The 23,988-nt window shown below is 35.7% G+C and overlaps 1 protein-coding gene across 8 annotated transcripts in view; it reads left to right on the forward strand.

Moving 5' to 3' along the window:
* The window catches only part of MAPK10 (mitogen-activated protein kinase 10), a 346,291-nt gene that overhangs the window by 320,512 nt on the left and 1,791 nt on the right, over positions 1–23,988 (forward strand). For all 8 annotated transcript variants that reach the window (XM_044224602.1, XM_044224597.1, XM_044224596.1 and 5 more), the window contains 2 exons: positions 10,971–11,034; positions 12,775–12,852. In XM_044224602.1, coding sequence (XP_044080537.1) covers positions 10,971–11,034; positions 12,775–12,852 — 142 coding nt within the window. The remainder of the gene's footprint in view (positions 1–10,970; positions 11,035–12,774; positions 12,853–23,988) is intronic.

A 23,988-nucleotide genomic window follows, 5' to 3' on the forward strand; every position in this document is an offset into this window, starting at 1 on the left:
CCTCCTTGCTGTTCATTAACCATGCCAAGGAAGCTCCCGCATCAGGGTCTTTGCATTGCAGTTTCTTCTGCCTTGACTATTTTTCCTCCAGATATCTATATGGTTTTCTCCATTACTTCATTCAAATCTTTGGTCAAATGTTATCAAATAAGCATCATCGAATGCCTATTATGTACTTTGTACAGTGTTAGACTCTGAAAAACAAAGATAGAATTCTTGTCCTGAAGACTTTGCCCCCAGTCTAGTGATAAGTAAAATGAGTAAATGTTGAGTGATAAGTTGTCCAAACTTTAAGTTAACTGATGCACGTAGAAAAAAGTTCAACTTAGCAGTGTGGGTTAGAGAAGGCTCCTGGAAGGACTAATATCTAAATAGAACCATGAAGGGTAAGGCAAGAAATATCCAAGTAAAAAAAGACAGGCAGACAAAAGGGCTATGAAAAATCCCAGGGTTAGAAGAGGTTTGGGAGAACTGCAAACATTTGGGGGTGACTCCATGAAGAAAAGTGAGAAGTGATTTGGCCCGCTGGGCAGGAACAAGGCAAGGAAGGAGTGACTAAATGTTGTGAGCATGTACTCTCTCCTGAGCATGAAAGAAAGTCATTCAAAACCAGCAAGCAGACAAATAGCATTATGAGATTTGAGCCTGTCTGTCTGCAAAATGAGACTGGAGTAGAAAAAAGGAAGATGGGCGGGGGGCGCATAAACCTGTAGTAACATAGGTTAGAATTGATGGTAGCCTGAGGGTGGATGTAGGTAAAAGATTAAAGAGGTGTTCAGATGCTAAAACCAACATGAATTGTCAATGCTTAGATTTGGGGTTTAGGGTGGTAGAATTCAAGAATGAATTATAGCATGTAGTAGTTGGTTAATAAATACTTGAATGAATGAAAAAGAAGGATTTATGAGTTGGACACTGGGTGATTAGTAGTGCAATCACTCAGCCTTTTTGATTAAAGAACCATTGAAAAATTTAATTTCCAGGGAATTGTAAAAAGAATTTCCATTTTCAAGACATGATTAAATTTTTTGATGGCATAAAGCTAATAAATTTGCAACCTAACATCTGAGAAAGCTACAGAACAGAATGAAAAATAGAGAAATCTAAATTTAACTTTCTTGTAAGCCACTAGAGCATCATTTAATTAAACTTTTCTAATTATACTTAGTTCACATTATAATTAAAATTTACATTGTTAACTTTCAAAGGTTCCTCTGGTTACTTAGTGTGTGACGTCTCCAGACAACTTTAGTGCTTTTTGTGTATAACAAATTATAATACAGTGCTTTGCACATAGAAGTCCTCAAAAGAAATTTGCCAAATTACCTGGAAGGATATTTGTTATATATTCGGAATTTCTTCCTCCTGAATAAAGCAGTTTATGAAACTCTTCCCAGATAATTAAGAGTGATAGCAAATGAAATGACTTGCCCAAGGTCACTCATCTTACTAGTGTCAAAGTCAACGGTGCTCTGAATCCCTTACTCTTTTCATTGTTCCTATCAAGAAATCTGTGGCTTGAAATTCAAGAGGCTCAGAGATTCTTCTTGGTCACTTTGGCCAAAGACTAAATTTAATTATGAGATATGAATCTCATGTTCACTTTAATTACAACACATAAATCTCTCTATCCCTCTTCTTTAAAACCAAAGCATATAATGTTTTCTGTCCACAAATCGTTTTATTCTACTAAGAAATATCATTGAAGACAGAGAGAAAATCACACAGTTTCTCTGTCGTATTTTCTCTTGCATCTATACAAATGAAACATACTTAAGCAAATGACAAAACTTGCTTTGAATACTATATAAATAGTTAGAATAGAGGTCTGGTCTTGGTTGCACATGAGAATTACCTGGGGAGCTTTCAACTACATGGATGCCTAGATCTCATTCCAGACCAATTAAATTAAAATCTCTGGGGGTGCAGTTCAGGCATCAGCATTTTAAAAGGTCAGAGATGGCTTCAGTGTGCAACCATAGTTGAGAACTCGTGGGTGAGAGCACAACAAACAATCTGAGGGTTTCAGAGGAGGGGGTGGGGGAGGGGGTAACAGGGTGATGGGTATTGAGAAGGAGACATGCTGTGATGAGCACTGGGTGTTATATGTAACTAATGAATCATTGAACGCTACATCAAAAACTAATGAGGTACTATACAGTGGCTAACTGAACATAATAAAAAATAAATTTTAAAAAAAGCAAATAGCGCCTTTTACTTAGTATTTGCTTCTTTTCCATCCACAAGGTGGCAGCATCACAATACAGTGCACATACTGACACCGTGATGGAGTGGTTTTGGAAATTTTTGTCTGTAATATTAATTAATAGCATTTTGAGGGTTTCTCCAGCTGGAGAGAGCATTATTCACTCTTTCTCTTACTGTTCTTGGTGACTTTGTTAACTAATAAAACTTTTAAGTATATTTATTTCCACGGGTTGGATTAGCAGGAACTATATTATAAGCTATAGTTGGTTGTGAAGAACATGGGTTTTGTATTCATATGGATGTGGGTTTAAACACTGCCTCTTTAATCTCTTCGTGCTTTAGCTGTATGCCTAGAAAAGGAGGGTTGTTATAAGGACTAAATAAGATAATATATGAAAATATGACTGGTACCAGAATGAAGACCTCGGGGAGGCTACAGTGATCATGCTATGAAAGATCTGGGTACACAAAGTCCAGAAAAACTCGGGATACAGTACATTTTTGTGTATGGTTTTTCTTTTCTGCATGTGGATCTCTTCTCTCTCTGTTCATTTGTCAGTTTCCACTAATAATTATACAATTGTATAATTGTATAATTACCTGCCTTCATTTTAAAGAACAAAGGCAATTCTTTTTTACTACACCTTTATAAGTGGAAGGTACCATTAGCAATGGAAGTAACTTCCTTTATTGCCAAGTTTCTGTAAGAAATTAGACTTTGTTTACTCACAATTACTGTAGTTCTCTTCCCAAGCCTTGAAACTGTCTTCTCTAAGTCACCAGTGGCTCCCTACGTGCCAGCTCCAAAGAAAACTATCATACATCTTTGCTATTTGAATAAGTCAACAACATTATCCTTCCTGACATGTTTACCCCTTGCCTTCTGTGGTGACACCACTCTTGTTCTCTGGTCTCCATTGCTGTTTGAGTTGTCTTTTCTTCTCTTAGAATTGTGAATCCCAGGAGGTCTCCTGTAGGTCTCCTAGGTCTCCTACAGACCTAATTTCCTTTTACCCTGGGAATCTTATCTTTGACCACAGCCTTAATTTTAATTACCACAAATGACTCTCAAATCTAGGCATTTTCCCATAAAGCCATTCTGCATTCCGGATCTACAGCTCTAATACCACAGTCATTAAAAATGGCATCTCAAAATAACATGTCAAATTTTTAGATGGTTGTATCCACCATTAACACAAAACTACCACCTTCTCTTCCCCCTCATCACACCTTTCAATCCATGGCACTACTTTCCACCCAGATGACTGAACCAGATCCATGGGAGTCATCTTATACTCATTGTTCAGCCCCCTTATAACCGAATTGTCAGACCTTATCAGTTCTTTACCACCTCCCGCAAAACACTTCTTAAAGGAGTGATTCCATCTCACAAGTCTTCTTTCTTACCTCACACTTACTCTGACACAGCACAGACTGACTTCTGTACCTGAGTAGTTCTTGTTAAGGTCACTCTGCTATGCCATTCATGCCTGCCTACCTGTCTTCCTTTCTGCTCTTACAGGATACCCCTGGGAGCCCTTCTTCTCAGGGACCAAATGCTTAGGGACCAAATGTAAGGCAACTTAGGAAAGGAAAATTAATCACATTAGTGTTCAGAGACAGATTTTATTAGCCTTTTATCCCCCACTGTGGAGTACTCTCAAGTCATCAGACTTTTAAAGGGCATTTACTTCGTTCTTAGTATTGGATTGTTTAATTTCCATTCAAGAGCACATAGTTCCTAAAACTTGCCTGAGAAAGTTTTAAAAAACCAATCAATAGTGCATTGCAAATGATCATTTGTCTACTTTTAGAAGGTACTGAAATTTTTGGTAATTGGGAACCAAGTCATTTGTTACTGCATAGTAAGGTTACATAGAGAATCAATGTAATTTTTAGTCAGCTATTTTGATAATTGTGCATATTGCTGTTATACTTCTATTAATTTGGAAAATTGTTGGTAAGATTGCTGTTAAGCAAATATTGAGCTTTGCTGTGGATAATGAACTGTTCTTGGTGCTACAGGGATATAAAGCTTTAAAAAAATAGAATATACTAAACAGTGTCATTGGTCAAAAAGTTGTAAAAAGGTACATATTTAGTGCAACATAAAAATTACTCCATCTAAATATTTATTTTCCACTCAGGAGGTTAAAATATTAAGAATTTCTATTCATCAACAATTTAAAATACATTTGGAAAAGTTATTCTATATGTATAGATTCAAGGAAATATAAAATTTTGCACATTTCTTTAAATGGATTTTCTGATTTAATTTTATACCAAAATCTACCCTTCTTGGTTGAAGCATTACAATGAATCGTGCATCTTTTCACATTCCTCAAGCTGCAAAAGTCAATATGAAAAGACAAAGCAAATTTCCATAGGAAATAATATCATGTTCTTGATCCAGCTGCCGAATTAATAGAGAATGAACACACTGAAAGAAAATGCTATTTAAAGCCTTCAAATGAGGCATTTTCAACAAGACAGCAGAACACAGAAAAAGTGGAACAAAACCATATTGTATGCCTAATTAGAACAAAAGATGCAGAAAACAAACACTAACGCGATGATTGTCATATGGTTCCGAACATGACTGATACAGAAACGATGTTAAATCAGAGCTCAAAAATGGATAGAAAAGACAACATTGCATGACTTAGATTTCTCATATCTGGTTCTCATCTCTTTTGAGATTCACATGTATAGAGGTCTTGATGTTGCCAAGATATTTTGACTAAAACAATCAGGATGCAAGTGTTGACTGCTTGATGATATTTGCCATAGCTATTGATATTTGATACAGATATTTGATATAGCTACTTGTGTAGACTGACAGAAAATTGGAACAGAAGTCAGAGTGGCAGGCTCAAATTTGTCACTAATGAAAATCTTTTTGTTAAGTGTTGAATTATTCAACTTAACATTTCTGCAACCCAGAAGAATTCCCCCATCCCATCTTTTCCCGTAAGAGATAAAGCATTTTATTCCTAACTCTGCCACCAATTAACTTTATGACTATGGACAAATCACCTGGGCTGTTTTTATATTCTCATTTGCAATTTGCATAAGGGTGGCAGTTGATAGTCTCTAAACTCTCTTCCATCACTAACATTCTGTGATGCTGTTGAAGACAGGGTTATTTTGAAGACTAAGGAAAGAATAAATTTACACATTTTACTTAATTAAGTATTACTTAAATATATGACATAAAATGAAGTCACAAGAGAGCAAGTTGTACCTTGGGGGAATCAATTAGGAATTTGAATAATACTGATGAAAGAGATCTCTTCAGCAAGAAATCATGCCTGAAGGCAAGAGCTTGAAAGAATGCCAACAGAATCCATATTGCTCAATCCCAATTTTATTGTGTAGAACTGTACTCTTTTACATGCTTTCTGGAAAAAGCCATACTTTATAAATAAGTTTTACATTTTTAAAAATGAAGAAAAAGAAAGGAAAATGCTGACATGATGTCTTAGAGCAAGAAAGGGTGTACAGCTGCCATTGTTGAGAATCCAGTAATAGAAAATGTTACAATTTTGTTACTTATTGCATCCTCTAATTACTGTATACCTGTGATCATCAATAAGCCATGTCATAACATTGCTACGAGGGGTGCTCACATAATTATTCTCCAAACACTTGTGACAGTGAAGGGCCTGAGATCTGTTAGTAACTATAAAGACAACAAGCACGAACTGAGACATGCTGTCACCCTATTGGCTTGTGTTTCTATTTCTTGTTTTAGGAACATGATTACTTTAAATATAGATGCATTATCCCTTATTTTAAGTTAATCTCTATTACCATTTGTTCTGAACTGTTCTTTAAATTGGATTTAATTTAAAAATTCCATTGTCAATTAGTGATATGACTTCAAGATATTTTTAAAGGAATTCTTTTGAATCTTTGTTTTCTGATCTAACAATTATTTAAAAGGGCATATATAAAAAGCCTAGCACATAGCATCTTCTCAGAGAAAAAAAAGTGACTTCTTCCCCTAATTAGATAGAGAACAGTGTTCTTGGTTTATTAAACTCTCAAAGATAGTTGGGAAAGCAGATTTGAGAGCATTATAACTGTCTTTGTGTGCATGTGAGTGCGTGCGTGCGTGTGTGTGTGTGTGAGAGAGAGACAATGTGTTCTGCAGTTCCTTTTTTGAAAATTTATATACAATATCCATATTGGTTTTGAGGACATTTCTTTTATATTGTTCCACTTTTTCTAGGTGCTATCTGATACTGAAGTCTTCCATCAAGGATCTGTCTGGATCTTTCTGGGTGTGGTGACAGTTTTGAGGTTTGAAAACCTTTATGGGGTTCAAAATCATGCTTTGTATTATGCCCTTCTGGTGCCTTAAAAGCCAAGATCTTCATTTGTTTCATTTACAAGAAATAGAGAATCACTTCCTCTTTCTGAAACTCTCTGATCACTTGACTGCTATAGCATCGCAATGTTTTCATTATCCATGTATTTCTTTAAATGTTCCTTGTTTCCTTTCTTCTCCTTCTTCTGCTTCTCATCCTCCTTCTCCATCTTAGTTTGCTTCCCTTCCTCTAGTCACCCTTTAAACCTTCGTGTCACAGGGGTCCATTTTGGACCTTTACTCTTCCTACCTGCATTCACTCTATGGGTGACCTCAGTCACCCATAGATCACTGTCATGATTTCAACAAATACCTCTTGCTGAAAGTCTCAAATCTATATATCTCTAGCCAACAGCATTCCTGTGATCTCAGATCATCTATTTAATTCTTAAATAAACATCTCTGCCCACATAGCACTTGGCTTACCTCTCTACCAATCTCACTTTCCTTTTCACGTTCTCTGTTTCTTTAGATGGCTCCATAAACACCATCATTGTCCAGTTACTCGACTTAGAAATATGGGAATCATTCTTCTTTATCTAATGGTGTCCACATTAGATAAAAAATAAAATTCTACTAATTTGGTTTGTTATCATTTATTAATTATTCTTAAATCTGTACTTTCTGTCCATCTTTACCTTCCCTTCCCTGGTCAGACCTTTTATCTTTTAGATCATGCATTAGGTCTCTAACCCTTCTCTTTGGTTTCTGTGGTGTCTTTCTTCAGTCCAGCCATAGATTTGTTCATGCCATTCTCTTAAATTCTTCAGTGACTTCTCCTCCCCTTCAGGAAGAAGTCTTTGCTCCGTATTGTGGTATCCAAGAGCATCCTTGACATAGCCTTGGTCTGACCCATCTTCTTCTCAGGCACAGCTCTTATCTCTTGGCACTTCTGACCACATATGTTATATGTTGCTATCGTAGAATTGATTCTAGTTCTCGCTGCATGTGTGTGTACCTGTAGAAAGGAACGTGCCTTTACTACCACCACTGCTAAGTTTTCTAGGTACTGTGCCCTTGGCCTGGAGTCATCTTTTTCTTCTTCTCCTTTCTTTTTGACAACATCTCACACATCCTTTGCTCATGAACTAGTATAGATGTAATCTACTTCAAGAAGCAAAAGGTTTTCCTGGCATTTTGTTAGGATTTCTCTGCTCTATTCCCATATATATTCGCATATTTTTTTATCATATTGTGTATTAATTTTCTGTTTTATATAAGTCTTACCCCACTAAATTGTGACCTTCTTGAGGTCAACAGCCATATTATTCAGTCTTGAAATTTCAATTTCTAATATGGTCTAATATAGTCTGGCACACATTAGGTTCCAAGCCCTTAACTGAATGAATGAATGTAATAAATGAATATGTTGATCCTAATAACTCATAGTGATTATATATCTGTTCATGTGTTATCTCATTTAACTGAAATGATTTGTGCATGTGTATGTAATAACATCAATATAAAACACATCTATATTAAGTTATTGTTTATGTAATCCATTGGAATTCATGGCAAGCCTCTGCCTTCAGCTTAGGTCATGATCTCAGGGTCCTGAGATCAAGCCCCACATCGGGCTCTCTGCTCAGCAGGGACCCTGCTTCCCCCCTCTCTTTCTGCCTGCTTCTCTGCCTGTTTGTCATCTCTGTCTGTCAAATAAATAAATAAAATCTTTAAAAAAAAAACCCATGCAAGTCACAAGCTCTAATAACATTCCATATATTATCCTTAATTTCATTTTATCCTTAATTTTCTCACATCTCAAATTATTCTAATCTACTAAATTCTCCTTAAATATTCTCTGGAGCACTTCCCTTATCCCCACTCCTCATTTCTTTTTTATTTAGATTGTTACTTGGGCAAAGAGAATCCTTCCTGTTTAATAAGGAAAGGGGGGAGGGAACCACCAAGCAACAGAACACCAGCTTCTCTTTAGAAGGAAGTATTATGGGCAATTGCATCTAATGATCGCTGTCCAAGCACATATATATGTATGTTTGAATGGGACATTACTTTCTTTAAATTATTGGTCGATTCCTCTTTTATGTTATTATGTGGAGGCATCTTTATGTGAATGTACCCTTCCACTGCAGGTGATTACATCCCTTCCTTAAAACAAAATAAAACAAAACAGAACTCTGAATATGTAGCTCTTGCAGGCAACCTATAAAGCAAGTATGTCTTACAGCCCTATTGGTTTTTTGAAAGGAAAATTCTTGGGCTCAGTACTTTTTCTCTGTAGTTTGTTTGTGGCTAGATTCTATGACTTCATGCTTATCCATTACCAACAGCTGTAAGATGAAGATCCAAGGAAAGCCTCTCTCAAAATAGTTTTGTTGCAGAGAAAATGGCATTTATGCACTTTGGCAGAAACTGTACTCTGAGCCATGTTCAATTTTGAAACTTGAATGGAAAAATCCACCCCATGGAGAAGTAAACCACATAGGATCCCGAGCTGAGTCTATAGTTAGAATAAGAAAGAGGCACCAACAAGGCATAGAGCTCTGGGGACATCTGAGAGCTTATGCATGCTGTGTCTGGCAGGGGACCTCCACACGACAATACACATGTTCAAGAAGGCAAAGCAGGAAACATGCCCTTGGCAAAGTGTCTTTACGTAACCAGAATTTGGCTTTGCATTAGCCTACTTAGATGACAGTTTCACAGATTAAAACAAAACAAAACAAACAACAACAACAAAAACAAAACCCACGTTTTTTAAATTGATTTACTCATTACATCATAATATTCCTTTAATTTGGGAATCCTTTATAGTTTGGATTAGAAGCTTCTGCCTTAGTCAGGTCCGAAAGGCAGTGTCTCATCTCCAGTCCCCTCCCCTTTATGTAGTCAGTGTTTCTGTGTTCTCACTAGCGTCATGTGATAGGGAGGGGTCTCATTTTGCTTAGTTCTTTCAGTAAAGACTACTCAGCCAGCCACATATGAATCACAGTAGCTGGTTTAAAGCCTTTTGCCTCAGCAGCAATTCCAGGTGTTAAAGGAATGTGTCTGGCCGCATCAGTAGTTATTTCTCAAAAAATTCAGTGTTGTCCTAAGTTGCCCCAACCCAACTGGGAAAAGTTTTCTGTTTTCATACCCAATTACCTCCGTAATATGTGAGGCTGCCCAGCACATCAGAGCTAGAATGAATATGTTTGCCCTGATTCAGGTTATCAGAGGTTCTAAATGTAGTAAAGAAGGGCTACTTTAGTAGTAAGGTGCTGCTGATGGCCAACAACCTCCAACCGAAGGCAGGAGCTATCTCTGAACGTCTTGTCCTAAGTCTTCCTATGATAGTTGTTTCTGAGGGATGCATGTCCTCAGAGGCCTGAGTCCCTCTACTGAGTAATTCTTTTAGTTTCTTACAACAATTTTTGCTTTTGGAGTGTAAGACAGGATGAACTGTAGGGTGCCCTGTCTTGTGGCACCAGAAATTGGCGGCTTTTCTTTCATTCAATCCATTGCCAGCCAGTGGAGCTCCTCAGCCCCTTCTCTATCTACTTTATGATGATGTATTTTCCAAGAGATTATTTTTTTCTTTCCCTGTCACTTGGTCTTAAGTAGACCTACCTTAGGTCATCATGATAGATCTCCTCTATCAGGAGATCTATTCCTCTTCGTCAGGGAATCTATCTGAGACTCTCCTTCCTGGAAGGCACCTGGATTGGTGAAAAATCTCTACTTTTCCATCTCTGAACTCTTTATAGCAGAGGAATGCTGACTCCCTAAGTCAGACTGAAGGCCTTGTGATTCCATGTCTCCCAAGTAGCCTTCAGGGGTTTATGGTGATCCACTTCAGTAGACAACTGGCAGAGTCTTCAGTCTGAGGGGGGAAAATATCATTTAAATATAAAATATTGGTATTTTATGATGCTTCACCAAAAAAAGGTAGATTATATTTAAATCTGTCTTTATACTAAGAACTCGTATTGTGGTCTGTTGAGAGGAGTCAAAGACTCTTCTTCAGGAGGGTCCAAAAGTGGAACAAAACCTTATTAATGGGGAATAGTTTTGGTAGGGTTCTGTTATCGAGGAAGTAAATAGGGGAAATAGCTTCTGAGTCTTTGTAAGCAAATATCTTCTTTGCTTTTTAAAGACTAGCTGTTAGTTGCTTAGACTTGGGTTCTGAATCAGGTTTGGGAACTGAGCTCTCCGTTTGAATTCTGCTGCAGTAAATATAAGCATGTATTTGGTCAATAATATATATCAGCATATAAATGAACCCTTCATAAGTCTGCGGGGAAATTTTAACTTCTGCACTACTGCAATTACCCATAATTTATGTGATCATCCCCCAAATCAATGAATAGCAAGGGAGTCCCACATGCTGGAAGAGTTTGGTTATATTTGAGTTATCACACAAAGTTTATTGTTTGTTTTTATTCTGCAGCCTCCACCTCAGATTTATGACAAACAATTGGATGAAAGAGAGCACACCATTGAAGAATGGAAAGGTGACTCTACCACTTAAATATACATTTTGCTTTATTGAAATCATCTTTGAGGCATCTCCCTTTAAAGCAATTTAGTAACAGATTATTTCATAATCACTATCCTTATACCAATTTGAAAGCTCTCAAAACTTTATCTGTCTTTTCATACTAATAACAATATTGCATTTACTCAAGAATGAAAGGAATTAATTACTAACACATTTTAAAATAGTGCCAATTGTCAAAGTATTTGTCATGGTGAAGGGCAAGCTTCAATTCAAAATTTCAGAATGACACATTCCATGTTCATACATAAAATTATCACATAAAATAAACAAAATTATGTCTAAGAAAGCTTTAGACATTAGAAAATATAAGGTAGTTAATATATAAGATAAGAGAGTTAATATATGAATTCATTTACTTCATTTATAGGACTTGAAAATTTAAATAGAAAAAAATATATATCTAAATGGTTTATTTATCCTTCAAAGTAAGAAAATAATGAATAAACACATTAGTTCATTTTTTTTCACCAGAATTCTTCCAAGCACATAACATGGTCAAGATTACACGCAGGATGAAATAAACAGGAAACTATGAAGAATTGTTAAACTAATATAAATAACTACAGAGTAGAAAAAATATGAAAAACTAAATGCAGATCATAACAAACCATTAGGTTAAAATGAGGAGGAACATAAATGGAATATCTGAAGAAAAGAAACATTTTAGCTGCTTTGAAGGAATTAATCACTACAAGTTGGGGAGGAAAAACAGGAAAATACCAGGAACATATGGGGAAAACAAAGGGTAGAAATGGTCAGAAAGTTTTATAATGATAGCAAAGAGATTTCTCTAGTCAAGGGGTCCTGTTGGAGAATATGGAAAAATGAATATATTCTATTTGTATGTATTCATACAAATAGTGTACCAAAGTAAATAAAATTGCTAAGTGATAGACAGAAAAGACTTGATTTGATCTAATAAGAACCAGAAGTTACTCTTAAGGGTTTGTGTGTAAGTAGCTACTAGGATATAAATATTACTTGAGGATGAACATGGACTAAATTGGAAACTGGAAAAACAAATACTTGTAAAGACAATGATTATATAACTTGCAATGATTATATACTCTTGCAACAAGCAAGAGTAAGTAGCCCTGAGTTTTAGTTAAAAGGGGAAAATTAAAAGAAAGAAGATATACATGTTTAACTCTAGCAAAGAAAAAACTAGATACGGTTGCCAGTTTGGGAATAAATGCAATAATTGTTATGACTTTGGGTTTAACCAAGTTTGGTTTTAGAAATCCAAGATTTGAGTCAAGCAAAAAATGAAAAACGAAGAAAGAGTTGGAAAATTATTGGGAAGCAGTAGTTTAAAGTCAGGAGGGTGTATGTCTTAGGGAGTGAATATAGAAGAAATACGGAAGCTCAAAACTGAGCCATTAAATAAAGTTCTTAAGAAATAAAGTTAGATGGCACTAGAAATTCCCCAAAGAATTCAGAACCAAGTAAAATGTGTATTCTTCACACATCTGTTTGGTCAAATGCTTTATTGAGCACTTAGTTTTGCTGGGTTCTGTGATATTAGAAGAGTAAAAGAATAACAATTGATTTGCAATGTGATTTGCTATTGATTTGCATGTGATGTGGTTTACTCAGTCACATCAAAATGTTATTATTTCTCATCAACTAGTAAGTTTACACTGCATATTAAAAAGAATTTGTTTTTTATGACACTGATATTTGTTTCTTACAGAACTTATCTACAAAGAAGTAATGAATTCAGAAGAAAAGACTAAAAACGGTGTTGTAAAAGGACAACCGTCTCCTTCAGGTACTCACTCTCAGTGAATAACTGATAAAGCAGTTTGGTTTGGTTTTTTTGGCCTTGAGGAGGAATCGCAGCCAATAACATTGCTAATAGAGCATGTGAACAAATATCTCATGATTATTTCTGTCTTGTGAGTTTCCTTTTTTTTTTTTTTTTTTTTTTAAAGATTTTATTTATTTGTCAGGGACAGGGGGAGCAGCAGGCAGAGGGAGAAGCAGGCTCCCTGCTGAGCAAGGAGCCCACTGCAGTCTGGATACCAGGACCCTGGGATCATGACCTGAGCTGAGGGCAGATGCTTAACCCACTGAGCAGCCCATGAGTCCTCTCTAGTGATTTTCATTCCATTCCTTTTGATATTTAATGTGGCATTCATTCTAATTCTGATTATGATGACTAGCACAAGAGTTCTTTCAGAATTATTTTAAGATAAGGTGTATCTTGAAGAAATGTTAACGTGGGCTTGTTAAAGGATAACTGCTTCTCATCAAAACACAGCCATCATATGCTCTACCACATCACTGTAGAGGTCAGGAATCTCTCCAGCCAAAACCTCTTTCCTCAGTCACTCCAGTGACTGTGTTGCAGCTCTTCCCAAGGCTGATATGACAGTAGTTAAAGCATCTGCTAATACGGGTTCTGATTAAAGTCAGCCATGGAAAATCTCTCAGTTCACCATCTATAGAATCAAACACACATTTGTATATAAACTGTATATATTTTGCTGATCCTAATAATGTGCTTTAAGATTACCTGAGATAATTTACTTACCCCCAATGCTAATATATTTTTCCTAAGACCTATGTTCTAAATGTAAAAAAATATATATAAAGAGTTTTAGAAAGTGTGATAGCTTATCTCTAGCTTTAAACTACACTCAACTCATGCTGGCAAGAATGTAAGGCTGCAAATGATTAGTTGTTTAGAGGAAAATGGATTTGGTGCCCTACCTTTGATAAAAAAAATTTTCCTCATGCACTTTAAATTGTTCCAGGAAAAAAAATGTAGGATGAATTAATCAATTCTTAATACTGATACTACTCTTTGAATAACTGGTTTGTACCCAAATCACTATAATGCCCAAACAGATATAATTCAGTTATGACATGTTTTTCGCATTTGAATCAAGTCCAATTCTATTACAAGTCTTTCCGTCCCTCAAAGAAAGTGAAGGCAATCACTGGGGTTGTCTGCCCGCCCTGCTCATTCATTCTGCATCCAGATGTATACAGGTCTGTAGAAGTCATGCCAGACTTAACTGTATGTTCTGTCTGTTGCTGATTAGGGAGCCCAAAGACCAAATCTAACAGACTCAAGACACCACCTGCTAAGGCAGAAAGGCTCCTTGTTTTAAGAATTTCCATAATGACATAATGACCAAAACATGTTTTTCTCTAATCATTAAGCAGTCAAAATACAAAAAAAAAAAAAAAAAAGTCAAAATACAAGATCCAGTGAAGGTGAAGTAGGAGCTCAGGTTAGGACTAGACCAATTTTTTTTTGCAAGGTCTCTTCTATTTATTTTAATTCAAGGTATTATTTATTCATCTTTCTTCCTTTTTTCGGAAAGCTTGGGATCATACCACCCACTTCAGGACATCCCAACTTCTGCTTGTTTCCTCTTCCTTTTTCCTCAGCCCCAACCAGGTCTCTACAACAGTTCATCTGTGATGACATAAAATCCACAATTTTCTTTTCAATACTTTCACAACACTTCCACAAAAATCCTATTCTCATGACTCATTTTATGCCAACCGTACAGTTCAGGGAAGGCAAAAAGAGACTGAGGATGGTACAAGTGAGATTAATTATTCATTAAAGGGATGGGATGTGTGGTCTGCCATATAAAGAAACTTCTAAATATTGGTAAGGGAATGCAGTTTGTATATAATCAAGGCATAAGTCTTTAATCATTAAAACCATAATTCTTATACAAAAAGAAAGTGAGTACATGTCAAAATTTCCTTTAACTCATTAATGAGGGAAATGGCCGGTTGGCAAAGGTAGTTTAATGAAGATTTGAGTAATTAGGATTTATGTGGTCTGTGAGAAAAAGAGGATTACTGAAATAAGATCACCAAATTAAAACAAAAATCACAAATGTCCTACAGGACAATGAAACCTATCTTTGTGGTTATTTTTTCTACGAGGCAGAAAAAAATGATAGTTTATTAGTTTTTTATAGGTTTACATTGCTGTCAAACTTCTAATCAATTATGTATATTAAGTCAAACAAAGTTATGTTTCACAGAACAGTCAAATGACCCTTAGGTGGGCATTTTACAAAAGGCTCAAGTGTGATATTTAAAGGCTTCATAGTAATTTTCCCCCTAATCCCACATGTTGGATATTCTGAATAGAATCTAAAAGTTAATCACATATACAACTGTGTCCTCTGAATAGGGGGCCAAAGTCTTGACCAAGTAAATCCTTAAGTTTGTAAGAAATACATTTAAGACAAATAAAACCAAAGACTAGTTTATATAACAGTTTGTTATTTCTGGAGGGGCTGGAAAATAAAGCCATTCTACTAAATTATTTAATGATAAATATAACCTAGTCTTAGATAATTAAAACATTGGGCCAGGGTGTATGAAATTGTTGCCAATTCAGATTCAATTTATTTAAAATCAAACACATCATTCCATTTAGATTCACCCCCCAACACATGCAGGAGTAAATTTTTCTTTCATTTTTCCCATTTATTAATGGCAGCTCTATTTTCTCAGCCTCCCAGTCTGAAACCCTGACTGACCTTTTACTCCATCTTTATATTATCTCTGACAGTCACTTTTTACATCCTAAAAATTCTGCTTGCTGGATGTCTTAATCTAATCACTACCAACCTTTCCCATTAACACCACTATGATTAAAGTTTTCCTGAAGTAATCTGTGTGACTTTAGTCTCTACCTAAGTTGATCTTTTTTTTTTTTTTAAAAGATTTTATTTATTTATTTGAGAGAGAGAGAGTGTGAGAGAGAGCATGAGCGAGGAGAAGGTCAGAGAGCGAAGCAGACTCCCCATGGAGCTGGGAGCCTGATGTGGGACTCGATCCCGGGACTCCAGGATCATGCCCTGAGCCGAAGGCAGTCGTCCAACCAACTGCGCCACCCAGGCGTCCCCCTAAGTTGATCTTTAAAGACTAGAAGTTGGAAATGCCGCTGATAAATGCACTCCAGTGGCTTTGCCTTGTGAACGGTTTAAGCCTACTAACCCTTTCCTGACACTGATGGCCCTCTTAATATATGCCCAGTTTTTCTACCTTTCACGTTACACCTATTGTAGGTTCCTATATTACCAATATTTTACTTTATTGGACCCCTGCCTTTTAGAAAGCTGCACCTTCTAAATTGTTCTCTTATCAAGTACTACCATTTCCCAAAATATTTTTCATATCTGTCCTAAAGGACTTTTCATATTTCTCAAAGAATGAGTCAAGTATCAAGTATGTGCATTGTTGTTATTGGTTTGGCACCTGCTCATGCTTCAGATAAAGGTTTGTTTTCAGATGGTTATTTGGTTATTTATTTATCCTGGAAAATGCATATTCCTAAATTTTTTGTGGTCTTGTTTATTGTGTTAATGATTAATATGCCACTGAAAATATGCCTCTTAGGACTTACGTACAAGGGAGAAGCCTGAGCCATTTTTTTTTAAACCATTATAACTACCCGTAACTGTCATGAAATATCTACCTTTTACATGTGCCCTAAATTATAGTTGACTGGCTTAACCAATTTGTAGTTAAAATGATGTGGGTTCGATGTTTCACTACCTGACTTGAAAGGAGAATATTCATGGCTTAATTTTGAGAAATCATACATATACTATGTATCACATGATATAATGATGTATGATGTAATTGTACGCATCGTGTAGAAGCATAGAACACCTTTATGCGGAGGCTGACTACTAGCTCCTGAGAGCCAGTTGTCTATATCTCTCCCAACTCTAAGTTTCTTAATCTTGTTTTAGTAGCTTGGTATCCACCATGCAGGATTTAAGATATGGAAATTGGCTGACTCTACAAATCAGGGCAATTTTTTTCTCCCTGGAAAGCCAGGTATTGATTTTTTATGGACACACCCCTGTGTGTGTGTGTGTGTGTGTGTGTGCGCACGCACACACATGTACGCATGTGCATGCACACATAGTATGGATATATGCAGTAGACGGTGCTGGAAAAAAAGCAATTACTAAGAAAATTTGAAAAGTCAGCTTTTTTGCATTCTTCATTGTATTCAACTTTCTTCATTACTGTTTGCATATCATATTTTATTTTGTAAAGAGCTAGGATGAAGTGATATTACAACATAGACTTCCTTATTAAGTCATGGCAACACTAGGAACCTGAGAGCAAGAGAATAAGTTAAAGCAGTTTCCAGTGACAAATTGTTCTAATACTCAAATTCATGTTTTAGTGATACCTTTAAAATATAAATAGGAAGTTAAGGGTGCATTTGCAGAACAATATATAGGCTTGAAATTTATTGATGGAATTGTTGTATATCAGTAAGAAATAAATCTAAACTTCAGATATGTTTCTAAATAAATAATTGTACTCCCTTCTGCTTCTGATTTCTGCTATCTGATTTCACTTGCATAGTGATTTATTTCCAAGAATAACATGGCTGCTTGCTTTCTGAATTGATTTGTAAAGACTGCTAAGGGAAAAGTAGTCCAAGTATAGAAATTAATTTTCTTCTAAAGCATTTGTTATAAAATATTAGAGCTAGAACAAATATAGGAGTTCATCTAATCCAAAATTTCTTAGCCTGTTCACTACCCCTGTTCCACCCAAGAAGTAAGCCTCCCATAAATAACAATGACTCACCAAAACAAAGATGTTTAGCATCAGGATGGGTAGAGATTTTTCAGAGTCTCTAAATGGCAGATAAAATTTTCTAGGTGACTTTAATAGACAACACCACCCCCCACCACCGTGACTCACCATATTCCATATGCTATGGCAGTGTGCTATTAAAAATCAGAGTCAATGATCTAGTCCAGTAGTTACTATTTTTTATTTAAAAATCTTAGCCCCAAACAAGTTGAGAGTCAAGATGATGTGTAAAAAGAAGGGAATATATTTCAGTGATTTTTAAAAAATTTTAATATTTCTTCTATTTCTCTGTGTCTACTTTTTGTATGTGAATGAGTCAGGAAAATAATTTTCTTTTAAAAAGCTGAACATTTTGGAACTCCTGGGTAGTTTACCTGGTTAAGCATCTGCTTTCAGCCTGGGTCATGATCCCGGGGTCCTGTGATCAAGTTCTGCCTTGGTCTCCCTGATCAGTGGGGAAACTGCTTCTCTTTCTGTCACTCCCCTGCTTATGCTCTGTCTCTCTCTCTTTTTCTCTCACTCTTTCTCTCTGGCAAATAAATAAATAAAATCTTTTTAAAAATACAGAACATTTTCCCTGAAATAATGAATATCTTTTGGATACATATAGAAATATGTTTAGAAAATTTCATTAGCATAATGTCTTTTCATGAAAGCTTTTTTTTTTTTTTTTTTTTGGTCACATAGAGTTGAAAGTAAGCTACTGTTCCTCATTTGCAACCCTATTACTATTTTCAGTTACTTTTAATAGCATTTTAAGTGACAAAAATTTTAATGCTTTATTAATGGCAAATTTTTAAAAATGCATTTCTCTACTGGTCTCTGAAAAAAAAATATAGAAGGAAGGCGTATTTATCACTGCTAGGGTATCCTGGGTAAGTTGACATTATAATCAAATTCAAGTCAGTTCCATTCAACTTAAGGGATTTTCATAAACTGTTTGGCAGTAAATTAGCAATTTGAAGCCAAGGTCCATGTCTTGATTCTTCTATTTGTGCTTGGTTTTATGGTTTACAAAGTTTATTTATTACCCACATAAAAAGAGACCTGAAAGGACCATCCAACAAAGCCAGAGTGGCTGCAGTCAAGAGGGTATTTGTTATAGTGGAATGGAAGAAGTCATACAGAAGCAAAGTTTTTTATGCAATAGTGAGGGACTGGTTGATGTTTTACAGCCTTCTTTTTTAAAGGACTGATTAATGGCATTTGCTAATTGCTATGGTGTAATTATTCTTATTGTGACCAATTTCAAGCTGCTGCTGTGACACCAGTGAAGGCAGAGTTGGAAAGAGATGCTGGCGCTCGTACTTGGCTCCCAGGAGCCACTGAATTCAGCTGTAGCACACTGCTGACAGTACATGTGATTGCACAGTCGCTGCACTTTACAGAGAGGACCTCCCTCATACAACAGGCAGTTGTAATGGGAATTTTATAGGGCAAACATTAGAAGAAAAGATCTTTCTTAATGAATCTGTGCTATAAAAATTAGGAACAACAGTCTTTTTGAAACCATAGAAATACAGCTGATAAAGATTCTGAACTTTGAATAATTGAATACTAACTGTAATTTGCTTTCAACATTGATACAATAAAGGCAGGACCATTCCCTTATAGAAGATAGCCAGCTGGTGAACAAAGGGAGAAGAAAGACAATGCTAACAAAATGATTTCCTTCAGCCAAAAATAGGTTAGCAGTTTCACTAGTTTTCATAGAAGAGAGAAACTTGCTTTCCCTCACAAAACCTATCTACAGGAGTACACACAAAAGAGACTCAGGGCTTTGTTAAACTGGTTACTTATCCTGTGCTGGACAGTAGAGATTGAGGAAGAGAGGAGAAATGGTGACGTGTGATGAAAGAAGTAAGAAGCAGCAAGGGAAACAAACATGAGGTAATCATGTAGTGAAACTCTGTGTAATAATGAGATGACTTACGTGGCATAACACCTAGAATGTTTCACAAGTGTGTCGACAACATGCTGCTTATTAAAATAGGTGCGGTGGGAGTGCTGTGCAGTTTATAAGCATAATCTGCAGCATGATCCCTTCCATCGGAAGAATTTATTAAGCACCACTTTCAGTTTCGCTGCCTTCAGTCAGTATTATTTGTAGATGTAAATTTGTTTTTCTGGGGAAATGTCCTCAGTGTTCTTGGTATCAGTTTTCTAGCTGCCATTGTTGTAGGTTTCTGTTTATTTGTAAAAATCAAATTGTGTTCTTAGAAGGGAGCCTTGTCTCAGCTAGTTTCTATCTCACTCTTGAGTCAATATGCAGCTTTAACTGTGACAATCAGATCATGTCCACATAACCAACTTCAGCCAGAAAAGGAGAAAAACCTTAGCTCAAGGGAAGACCAGCACTATTATGTAGAGATACTTTTAAATAGTTTTTGATTTGTATTATGCCAGAACTTTACTTTAAAACTTCAAACTGGGGGCGCCTGGGTGGCTCAGTGGGTTAAAGCCTCTGCCTTCGGCTCAGGTCATGATCCCGAAGTCCTGGGATCGAGCCGCACATTGGGCTCTCTGCTCAACAGGGAGCCTGCTTTCTCCCCTCTCTCTCTGCCTGCCTCTCTGCCTACTTGTGATCTTCTCTGTCTGTCAAATAAATAAATAAAATCTTAAAAAAAAAAACAAAACTTCAAACTGATGATTTTGTCACAATTTAAATAAAGCACGCTAACCAAAATCTTCCTCGTTAACATGAGCAGTTTGATTATGACACTCTGAATCAGATGTATATGTCGCCATTTGATCCATTTGGTCTCCGATCCGTTGACACTGAGATTTCCCATTTATTCAGTCACTTGTAATTCTGTATATTAGCAATGATGGAGCACGGGATGTGGTGCATACATGAATTTTAGAACACTAAAAAAAATTAAATTAAGAAAATTCTATTTAAAATAACATCAAAAAGAATAAAATACAAACAAATTTAACAAAAAAAAAAAGTGCAAACCCTCTACTCTGAAAACTACAGAACATTGTTGAAAGAAATTAGACCTAAATAATGAAAAGACATTCCATCTATTCACTGATTAGATTTAATGTTGTTATGATGACAATACTCTCCAAATTGATCTACAGATTGAACACAATATCCATCAGTCACAGCTGCCTTTTTCTTTGCTGAAATTGACAGTCTGTTCTTAAAATTCACATGGAAATACAGGGGATACAGAATAGCCAAAACAATATTGAAAAAAAACCCCACAAATTTAGAGGATTTACACCTCCTGATTTCAAAATCTACTGCAAAGCTGCAATGCTCTCAACAGGGTGTTATTTGCCTATACGTATACATATAAAAATAAAGTTGAGAGTCCCTTATATTTATGGTCTATTGATTTGTTGCAAGGATTTCAAGACAGCCCCATGCAAAGAATTGTCTTTCAATGAATGGTACTAGGACAGCTAGATATTCACATGCAAAAGAATGAAGATGAACTCCTACTTCATTTGGTACATAAGAATGGATTAAAAATGGATCATAGAATGAAGTGTAAAAGCTAAAATTTTAAAACTCTTACAAGAAAACATAGGAGTAAAATTTCATGATCTTGACTTAGGAAATGATTTCTTAGATATGACACTAAAAGCACAATGGCAAAAGGAAAAAATAGGTAAATTCAACTTCATCAAAATTAAAAATATGTGTGCTTCAAAAGACACCATCAAGAAAGTGAAAAGACAATCCATAGGATAGGAGGAAAACATTTGAAAATCTTGTGTAATAAGAGACTTGTGTCCTGAATACATAAAGAACTCTTGCAATTCAATAATAAGAAGAAAATAACACAATTAAAAGTGGCAATAGGATCTGAATTGACATTTTTCCAATGGCCGAAAAGCACATGAAAAGATACCCAACATCATTAGCCATTAGGCAAATACAAATAAAACCACAATGAAATACCACTTAACATATTCTAGGATGGCCACAAAAAAAGAGATGATAAGGAGTTCCAGAGAGGGTAAGAGAAAACTGGTAGGAATGTAAACTGGTGTAGTCACTTTACTCCTCAAATGTTAAACATAGGTACTCTGCGATCTGCTGACTCCACTCTTTAGGTATTTACCCAAGAGAAAGAAAAACTTCTACATGAAAGTTCATAACAACATTATTCATAAAAGCCAAAAATAAGAACATCTTAAATGTCTGTCAAATGCCCATCAGCTAGTAAATAGGTAAACAAAAGGGGGATACCCAATACAGTGGAACATTATTCAGGACTAAAAACGGATAAAGTATTGCTACATGCTACAGCATGAATGAACCTTGTAAACAATGTGCTATGTGAAAGAAGCCAGTCACAAAAGATCATGTACGATTCCGTTTATAAAGTAAGTCCGGAACAGGCAGCTTTATAGACAGAAAGTGCGTTAGTTGTTGCCTATGGCTGGTGGAGAAGTAATAAATAGAGTGCTGTTGGGGTGATGAAAATCTCACAAAATTGATTGTGATAATGGTTGCACAACTTTGTGAATATCCTAAAAGTGAATGAATTATACAAATTAAATTTATGAATTACATCTCAATAAAGCTGTTACAAAAAGATATATAGGCAATATTTCATATTTTAAATAAAAACTAAATCTAAATGATAGTATCATAATTTTATTTTTATTTTTTTAAATTTTTTAAAAGATTTTATTTATTTGAGAGAGAGAGGATAAGAGAGAGAGCACAAGAGTGGGTAGGGTCAGAGGGAGAAGCAGATGCCCCACTGAGCAAAGAACCTGACGTGGGACTTGATCCAGGGACTCCAGGATCATGATCTGAGCTGAAGGCAGTTGCTTAACCAACTGAGCCACCTAGGCATCCCAGTATCATAATTTTAAAGATTTTATTTATTTATTTGACAGAGAGAGAGAGATCACAAGTAGGCAGAGAGGCAGGCAGAGAGAGAGGGGAAACAAGTTTCCTGCTGAGCAGAGAGCGCGATGCAGGGCTTGATCCCAGGACCCTGAGATCATGACCTGAGCCAAAGGCAGAGGCTTTAACCCACTGAGCCACACAGGTGCCCCTCATTTTTTTTTAAAGATTTTATTCCAGTATCATAATTTTAAAGTCATACATAGTATGGGGATATGTCATCCAAGAGATGAATGGATGTATGAGCAAAACCATCGCATTCTGTCAGCCCACAATTGTTTGAGACTTGTGTCTAGTTTTAATCTCTACCCTTTAAAAGGATGTGGAAAATTGAAGATTCTGAACAGTCAATCATAGTGATGCTAAATTATTACTGACCAAAATTTATGAAAACATATAGGATTTTGTATCAATATAATTTAATCCAAATTATGGAGTGAAGGACAGACCTGGACACTTGGGCTATGTAAGGAAGTCAAAGGTTGTCTCCCAGTATATGAAATTTACTAGTATATGTCAGGAGAAGAAATGAACTAGCTTTGCACCATATCTATAAAGGATACAATTAGGTAAAGTTGGAATAAATTGAAGCCAGGGAACCTTTACATTACACATTATTCTGATAATAAGACTATTTACAGGAAGATGATAACAAGAGCTTTAACAGTCTAAAGACATTTAAGATTAGGAGGTATTCATACTTTTTAGTTTAAAGAACTACATACTTTAGCTTAAGGAACATGAAAAATGCATAAGCTTTTTTGTATATAAAATAACAGGATACAAAATAATATATACTAAATGACCACAATTAGAAAACTTCATAGCAAAAACACTAGAGAGCATATACCCAAAGTTTAGCAGTTATTATTTATTTGAGGATCAGTGCCAATTGTCTTTTTTTATTCTTTCAGATTCCCCATAATTTATATAAATATGTTTATAATTAACAAATAAAATTTTAAAATACTTATGAAAGCCATATGATTTTCTTTAGCTTATGTGTATGGGTCCTCTCCACATTTTGTCACATTTTCATCACATTTTTTCCATAGGGAAGAGATGTCTACCCAAAGAGCAAAGAAACTATTTTAACCTCTCCACTTCATAGATCTTTATAATGCCTCTGGCTTATCTGTCCTTTGTAGTTCTCAAAGACATAACTCAACAAGTATTACTGAGTGATTACCCTGAGCAAGTTTCTTCTCAGAGTTTCAAAATCTTTATATTCCCACAGAGCACATAAATAAAATAGTTTTTCAAATTAATTTGATAATTCAGAACTTTTGTTTGTAGATCACCAGGTAAGCAACCCTACTAAAAAGTAAACACACAATCAAAAAGTGTGCTCTAGTGTGGAGCCTACTTAAAAAAAAAGTGCTCTGGCTTCTTCTTCTATTATTATTATTATTGTCATTATTA

This window comes from Neovison vison, chromosome 11 (genome assembly GCF_020171115.1).
Source record: "Neovison vison isolate M4711 chromosome 11, ASM_NN_V1, whole genome shotgun sequence".
NCBI classification, from domain to species: domain Eukaryota; kingdom Metazoa; phylum Chordata; class Mammalia; order Carnivora; family Mustelidae; genus Neogale; species Neogale vison.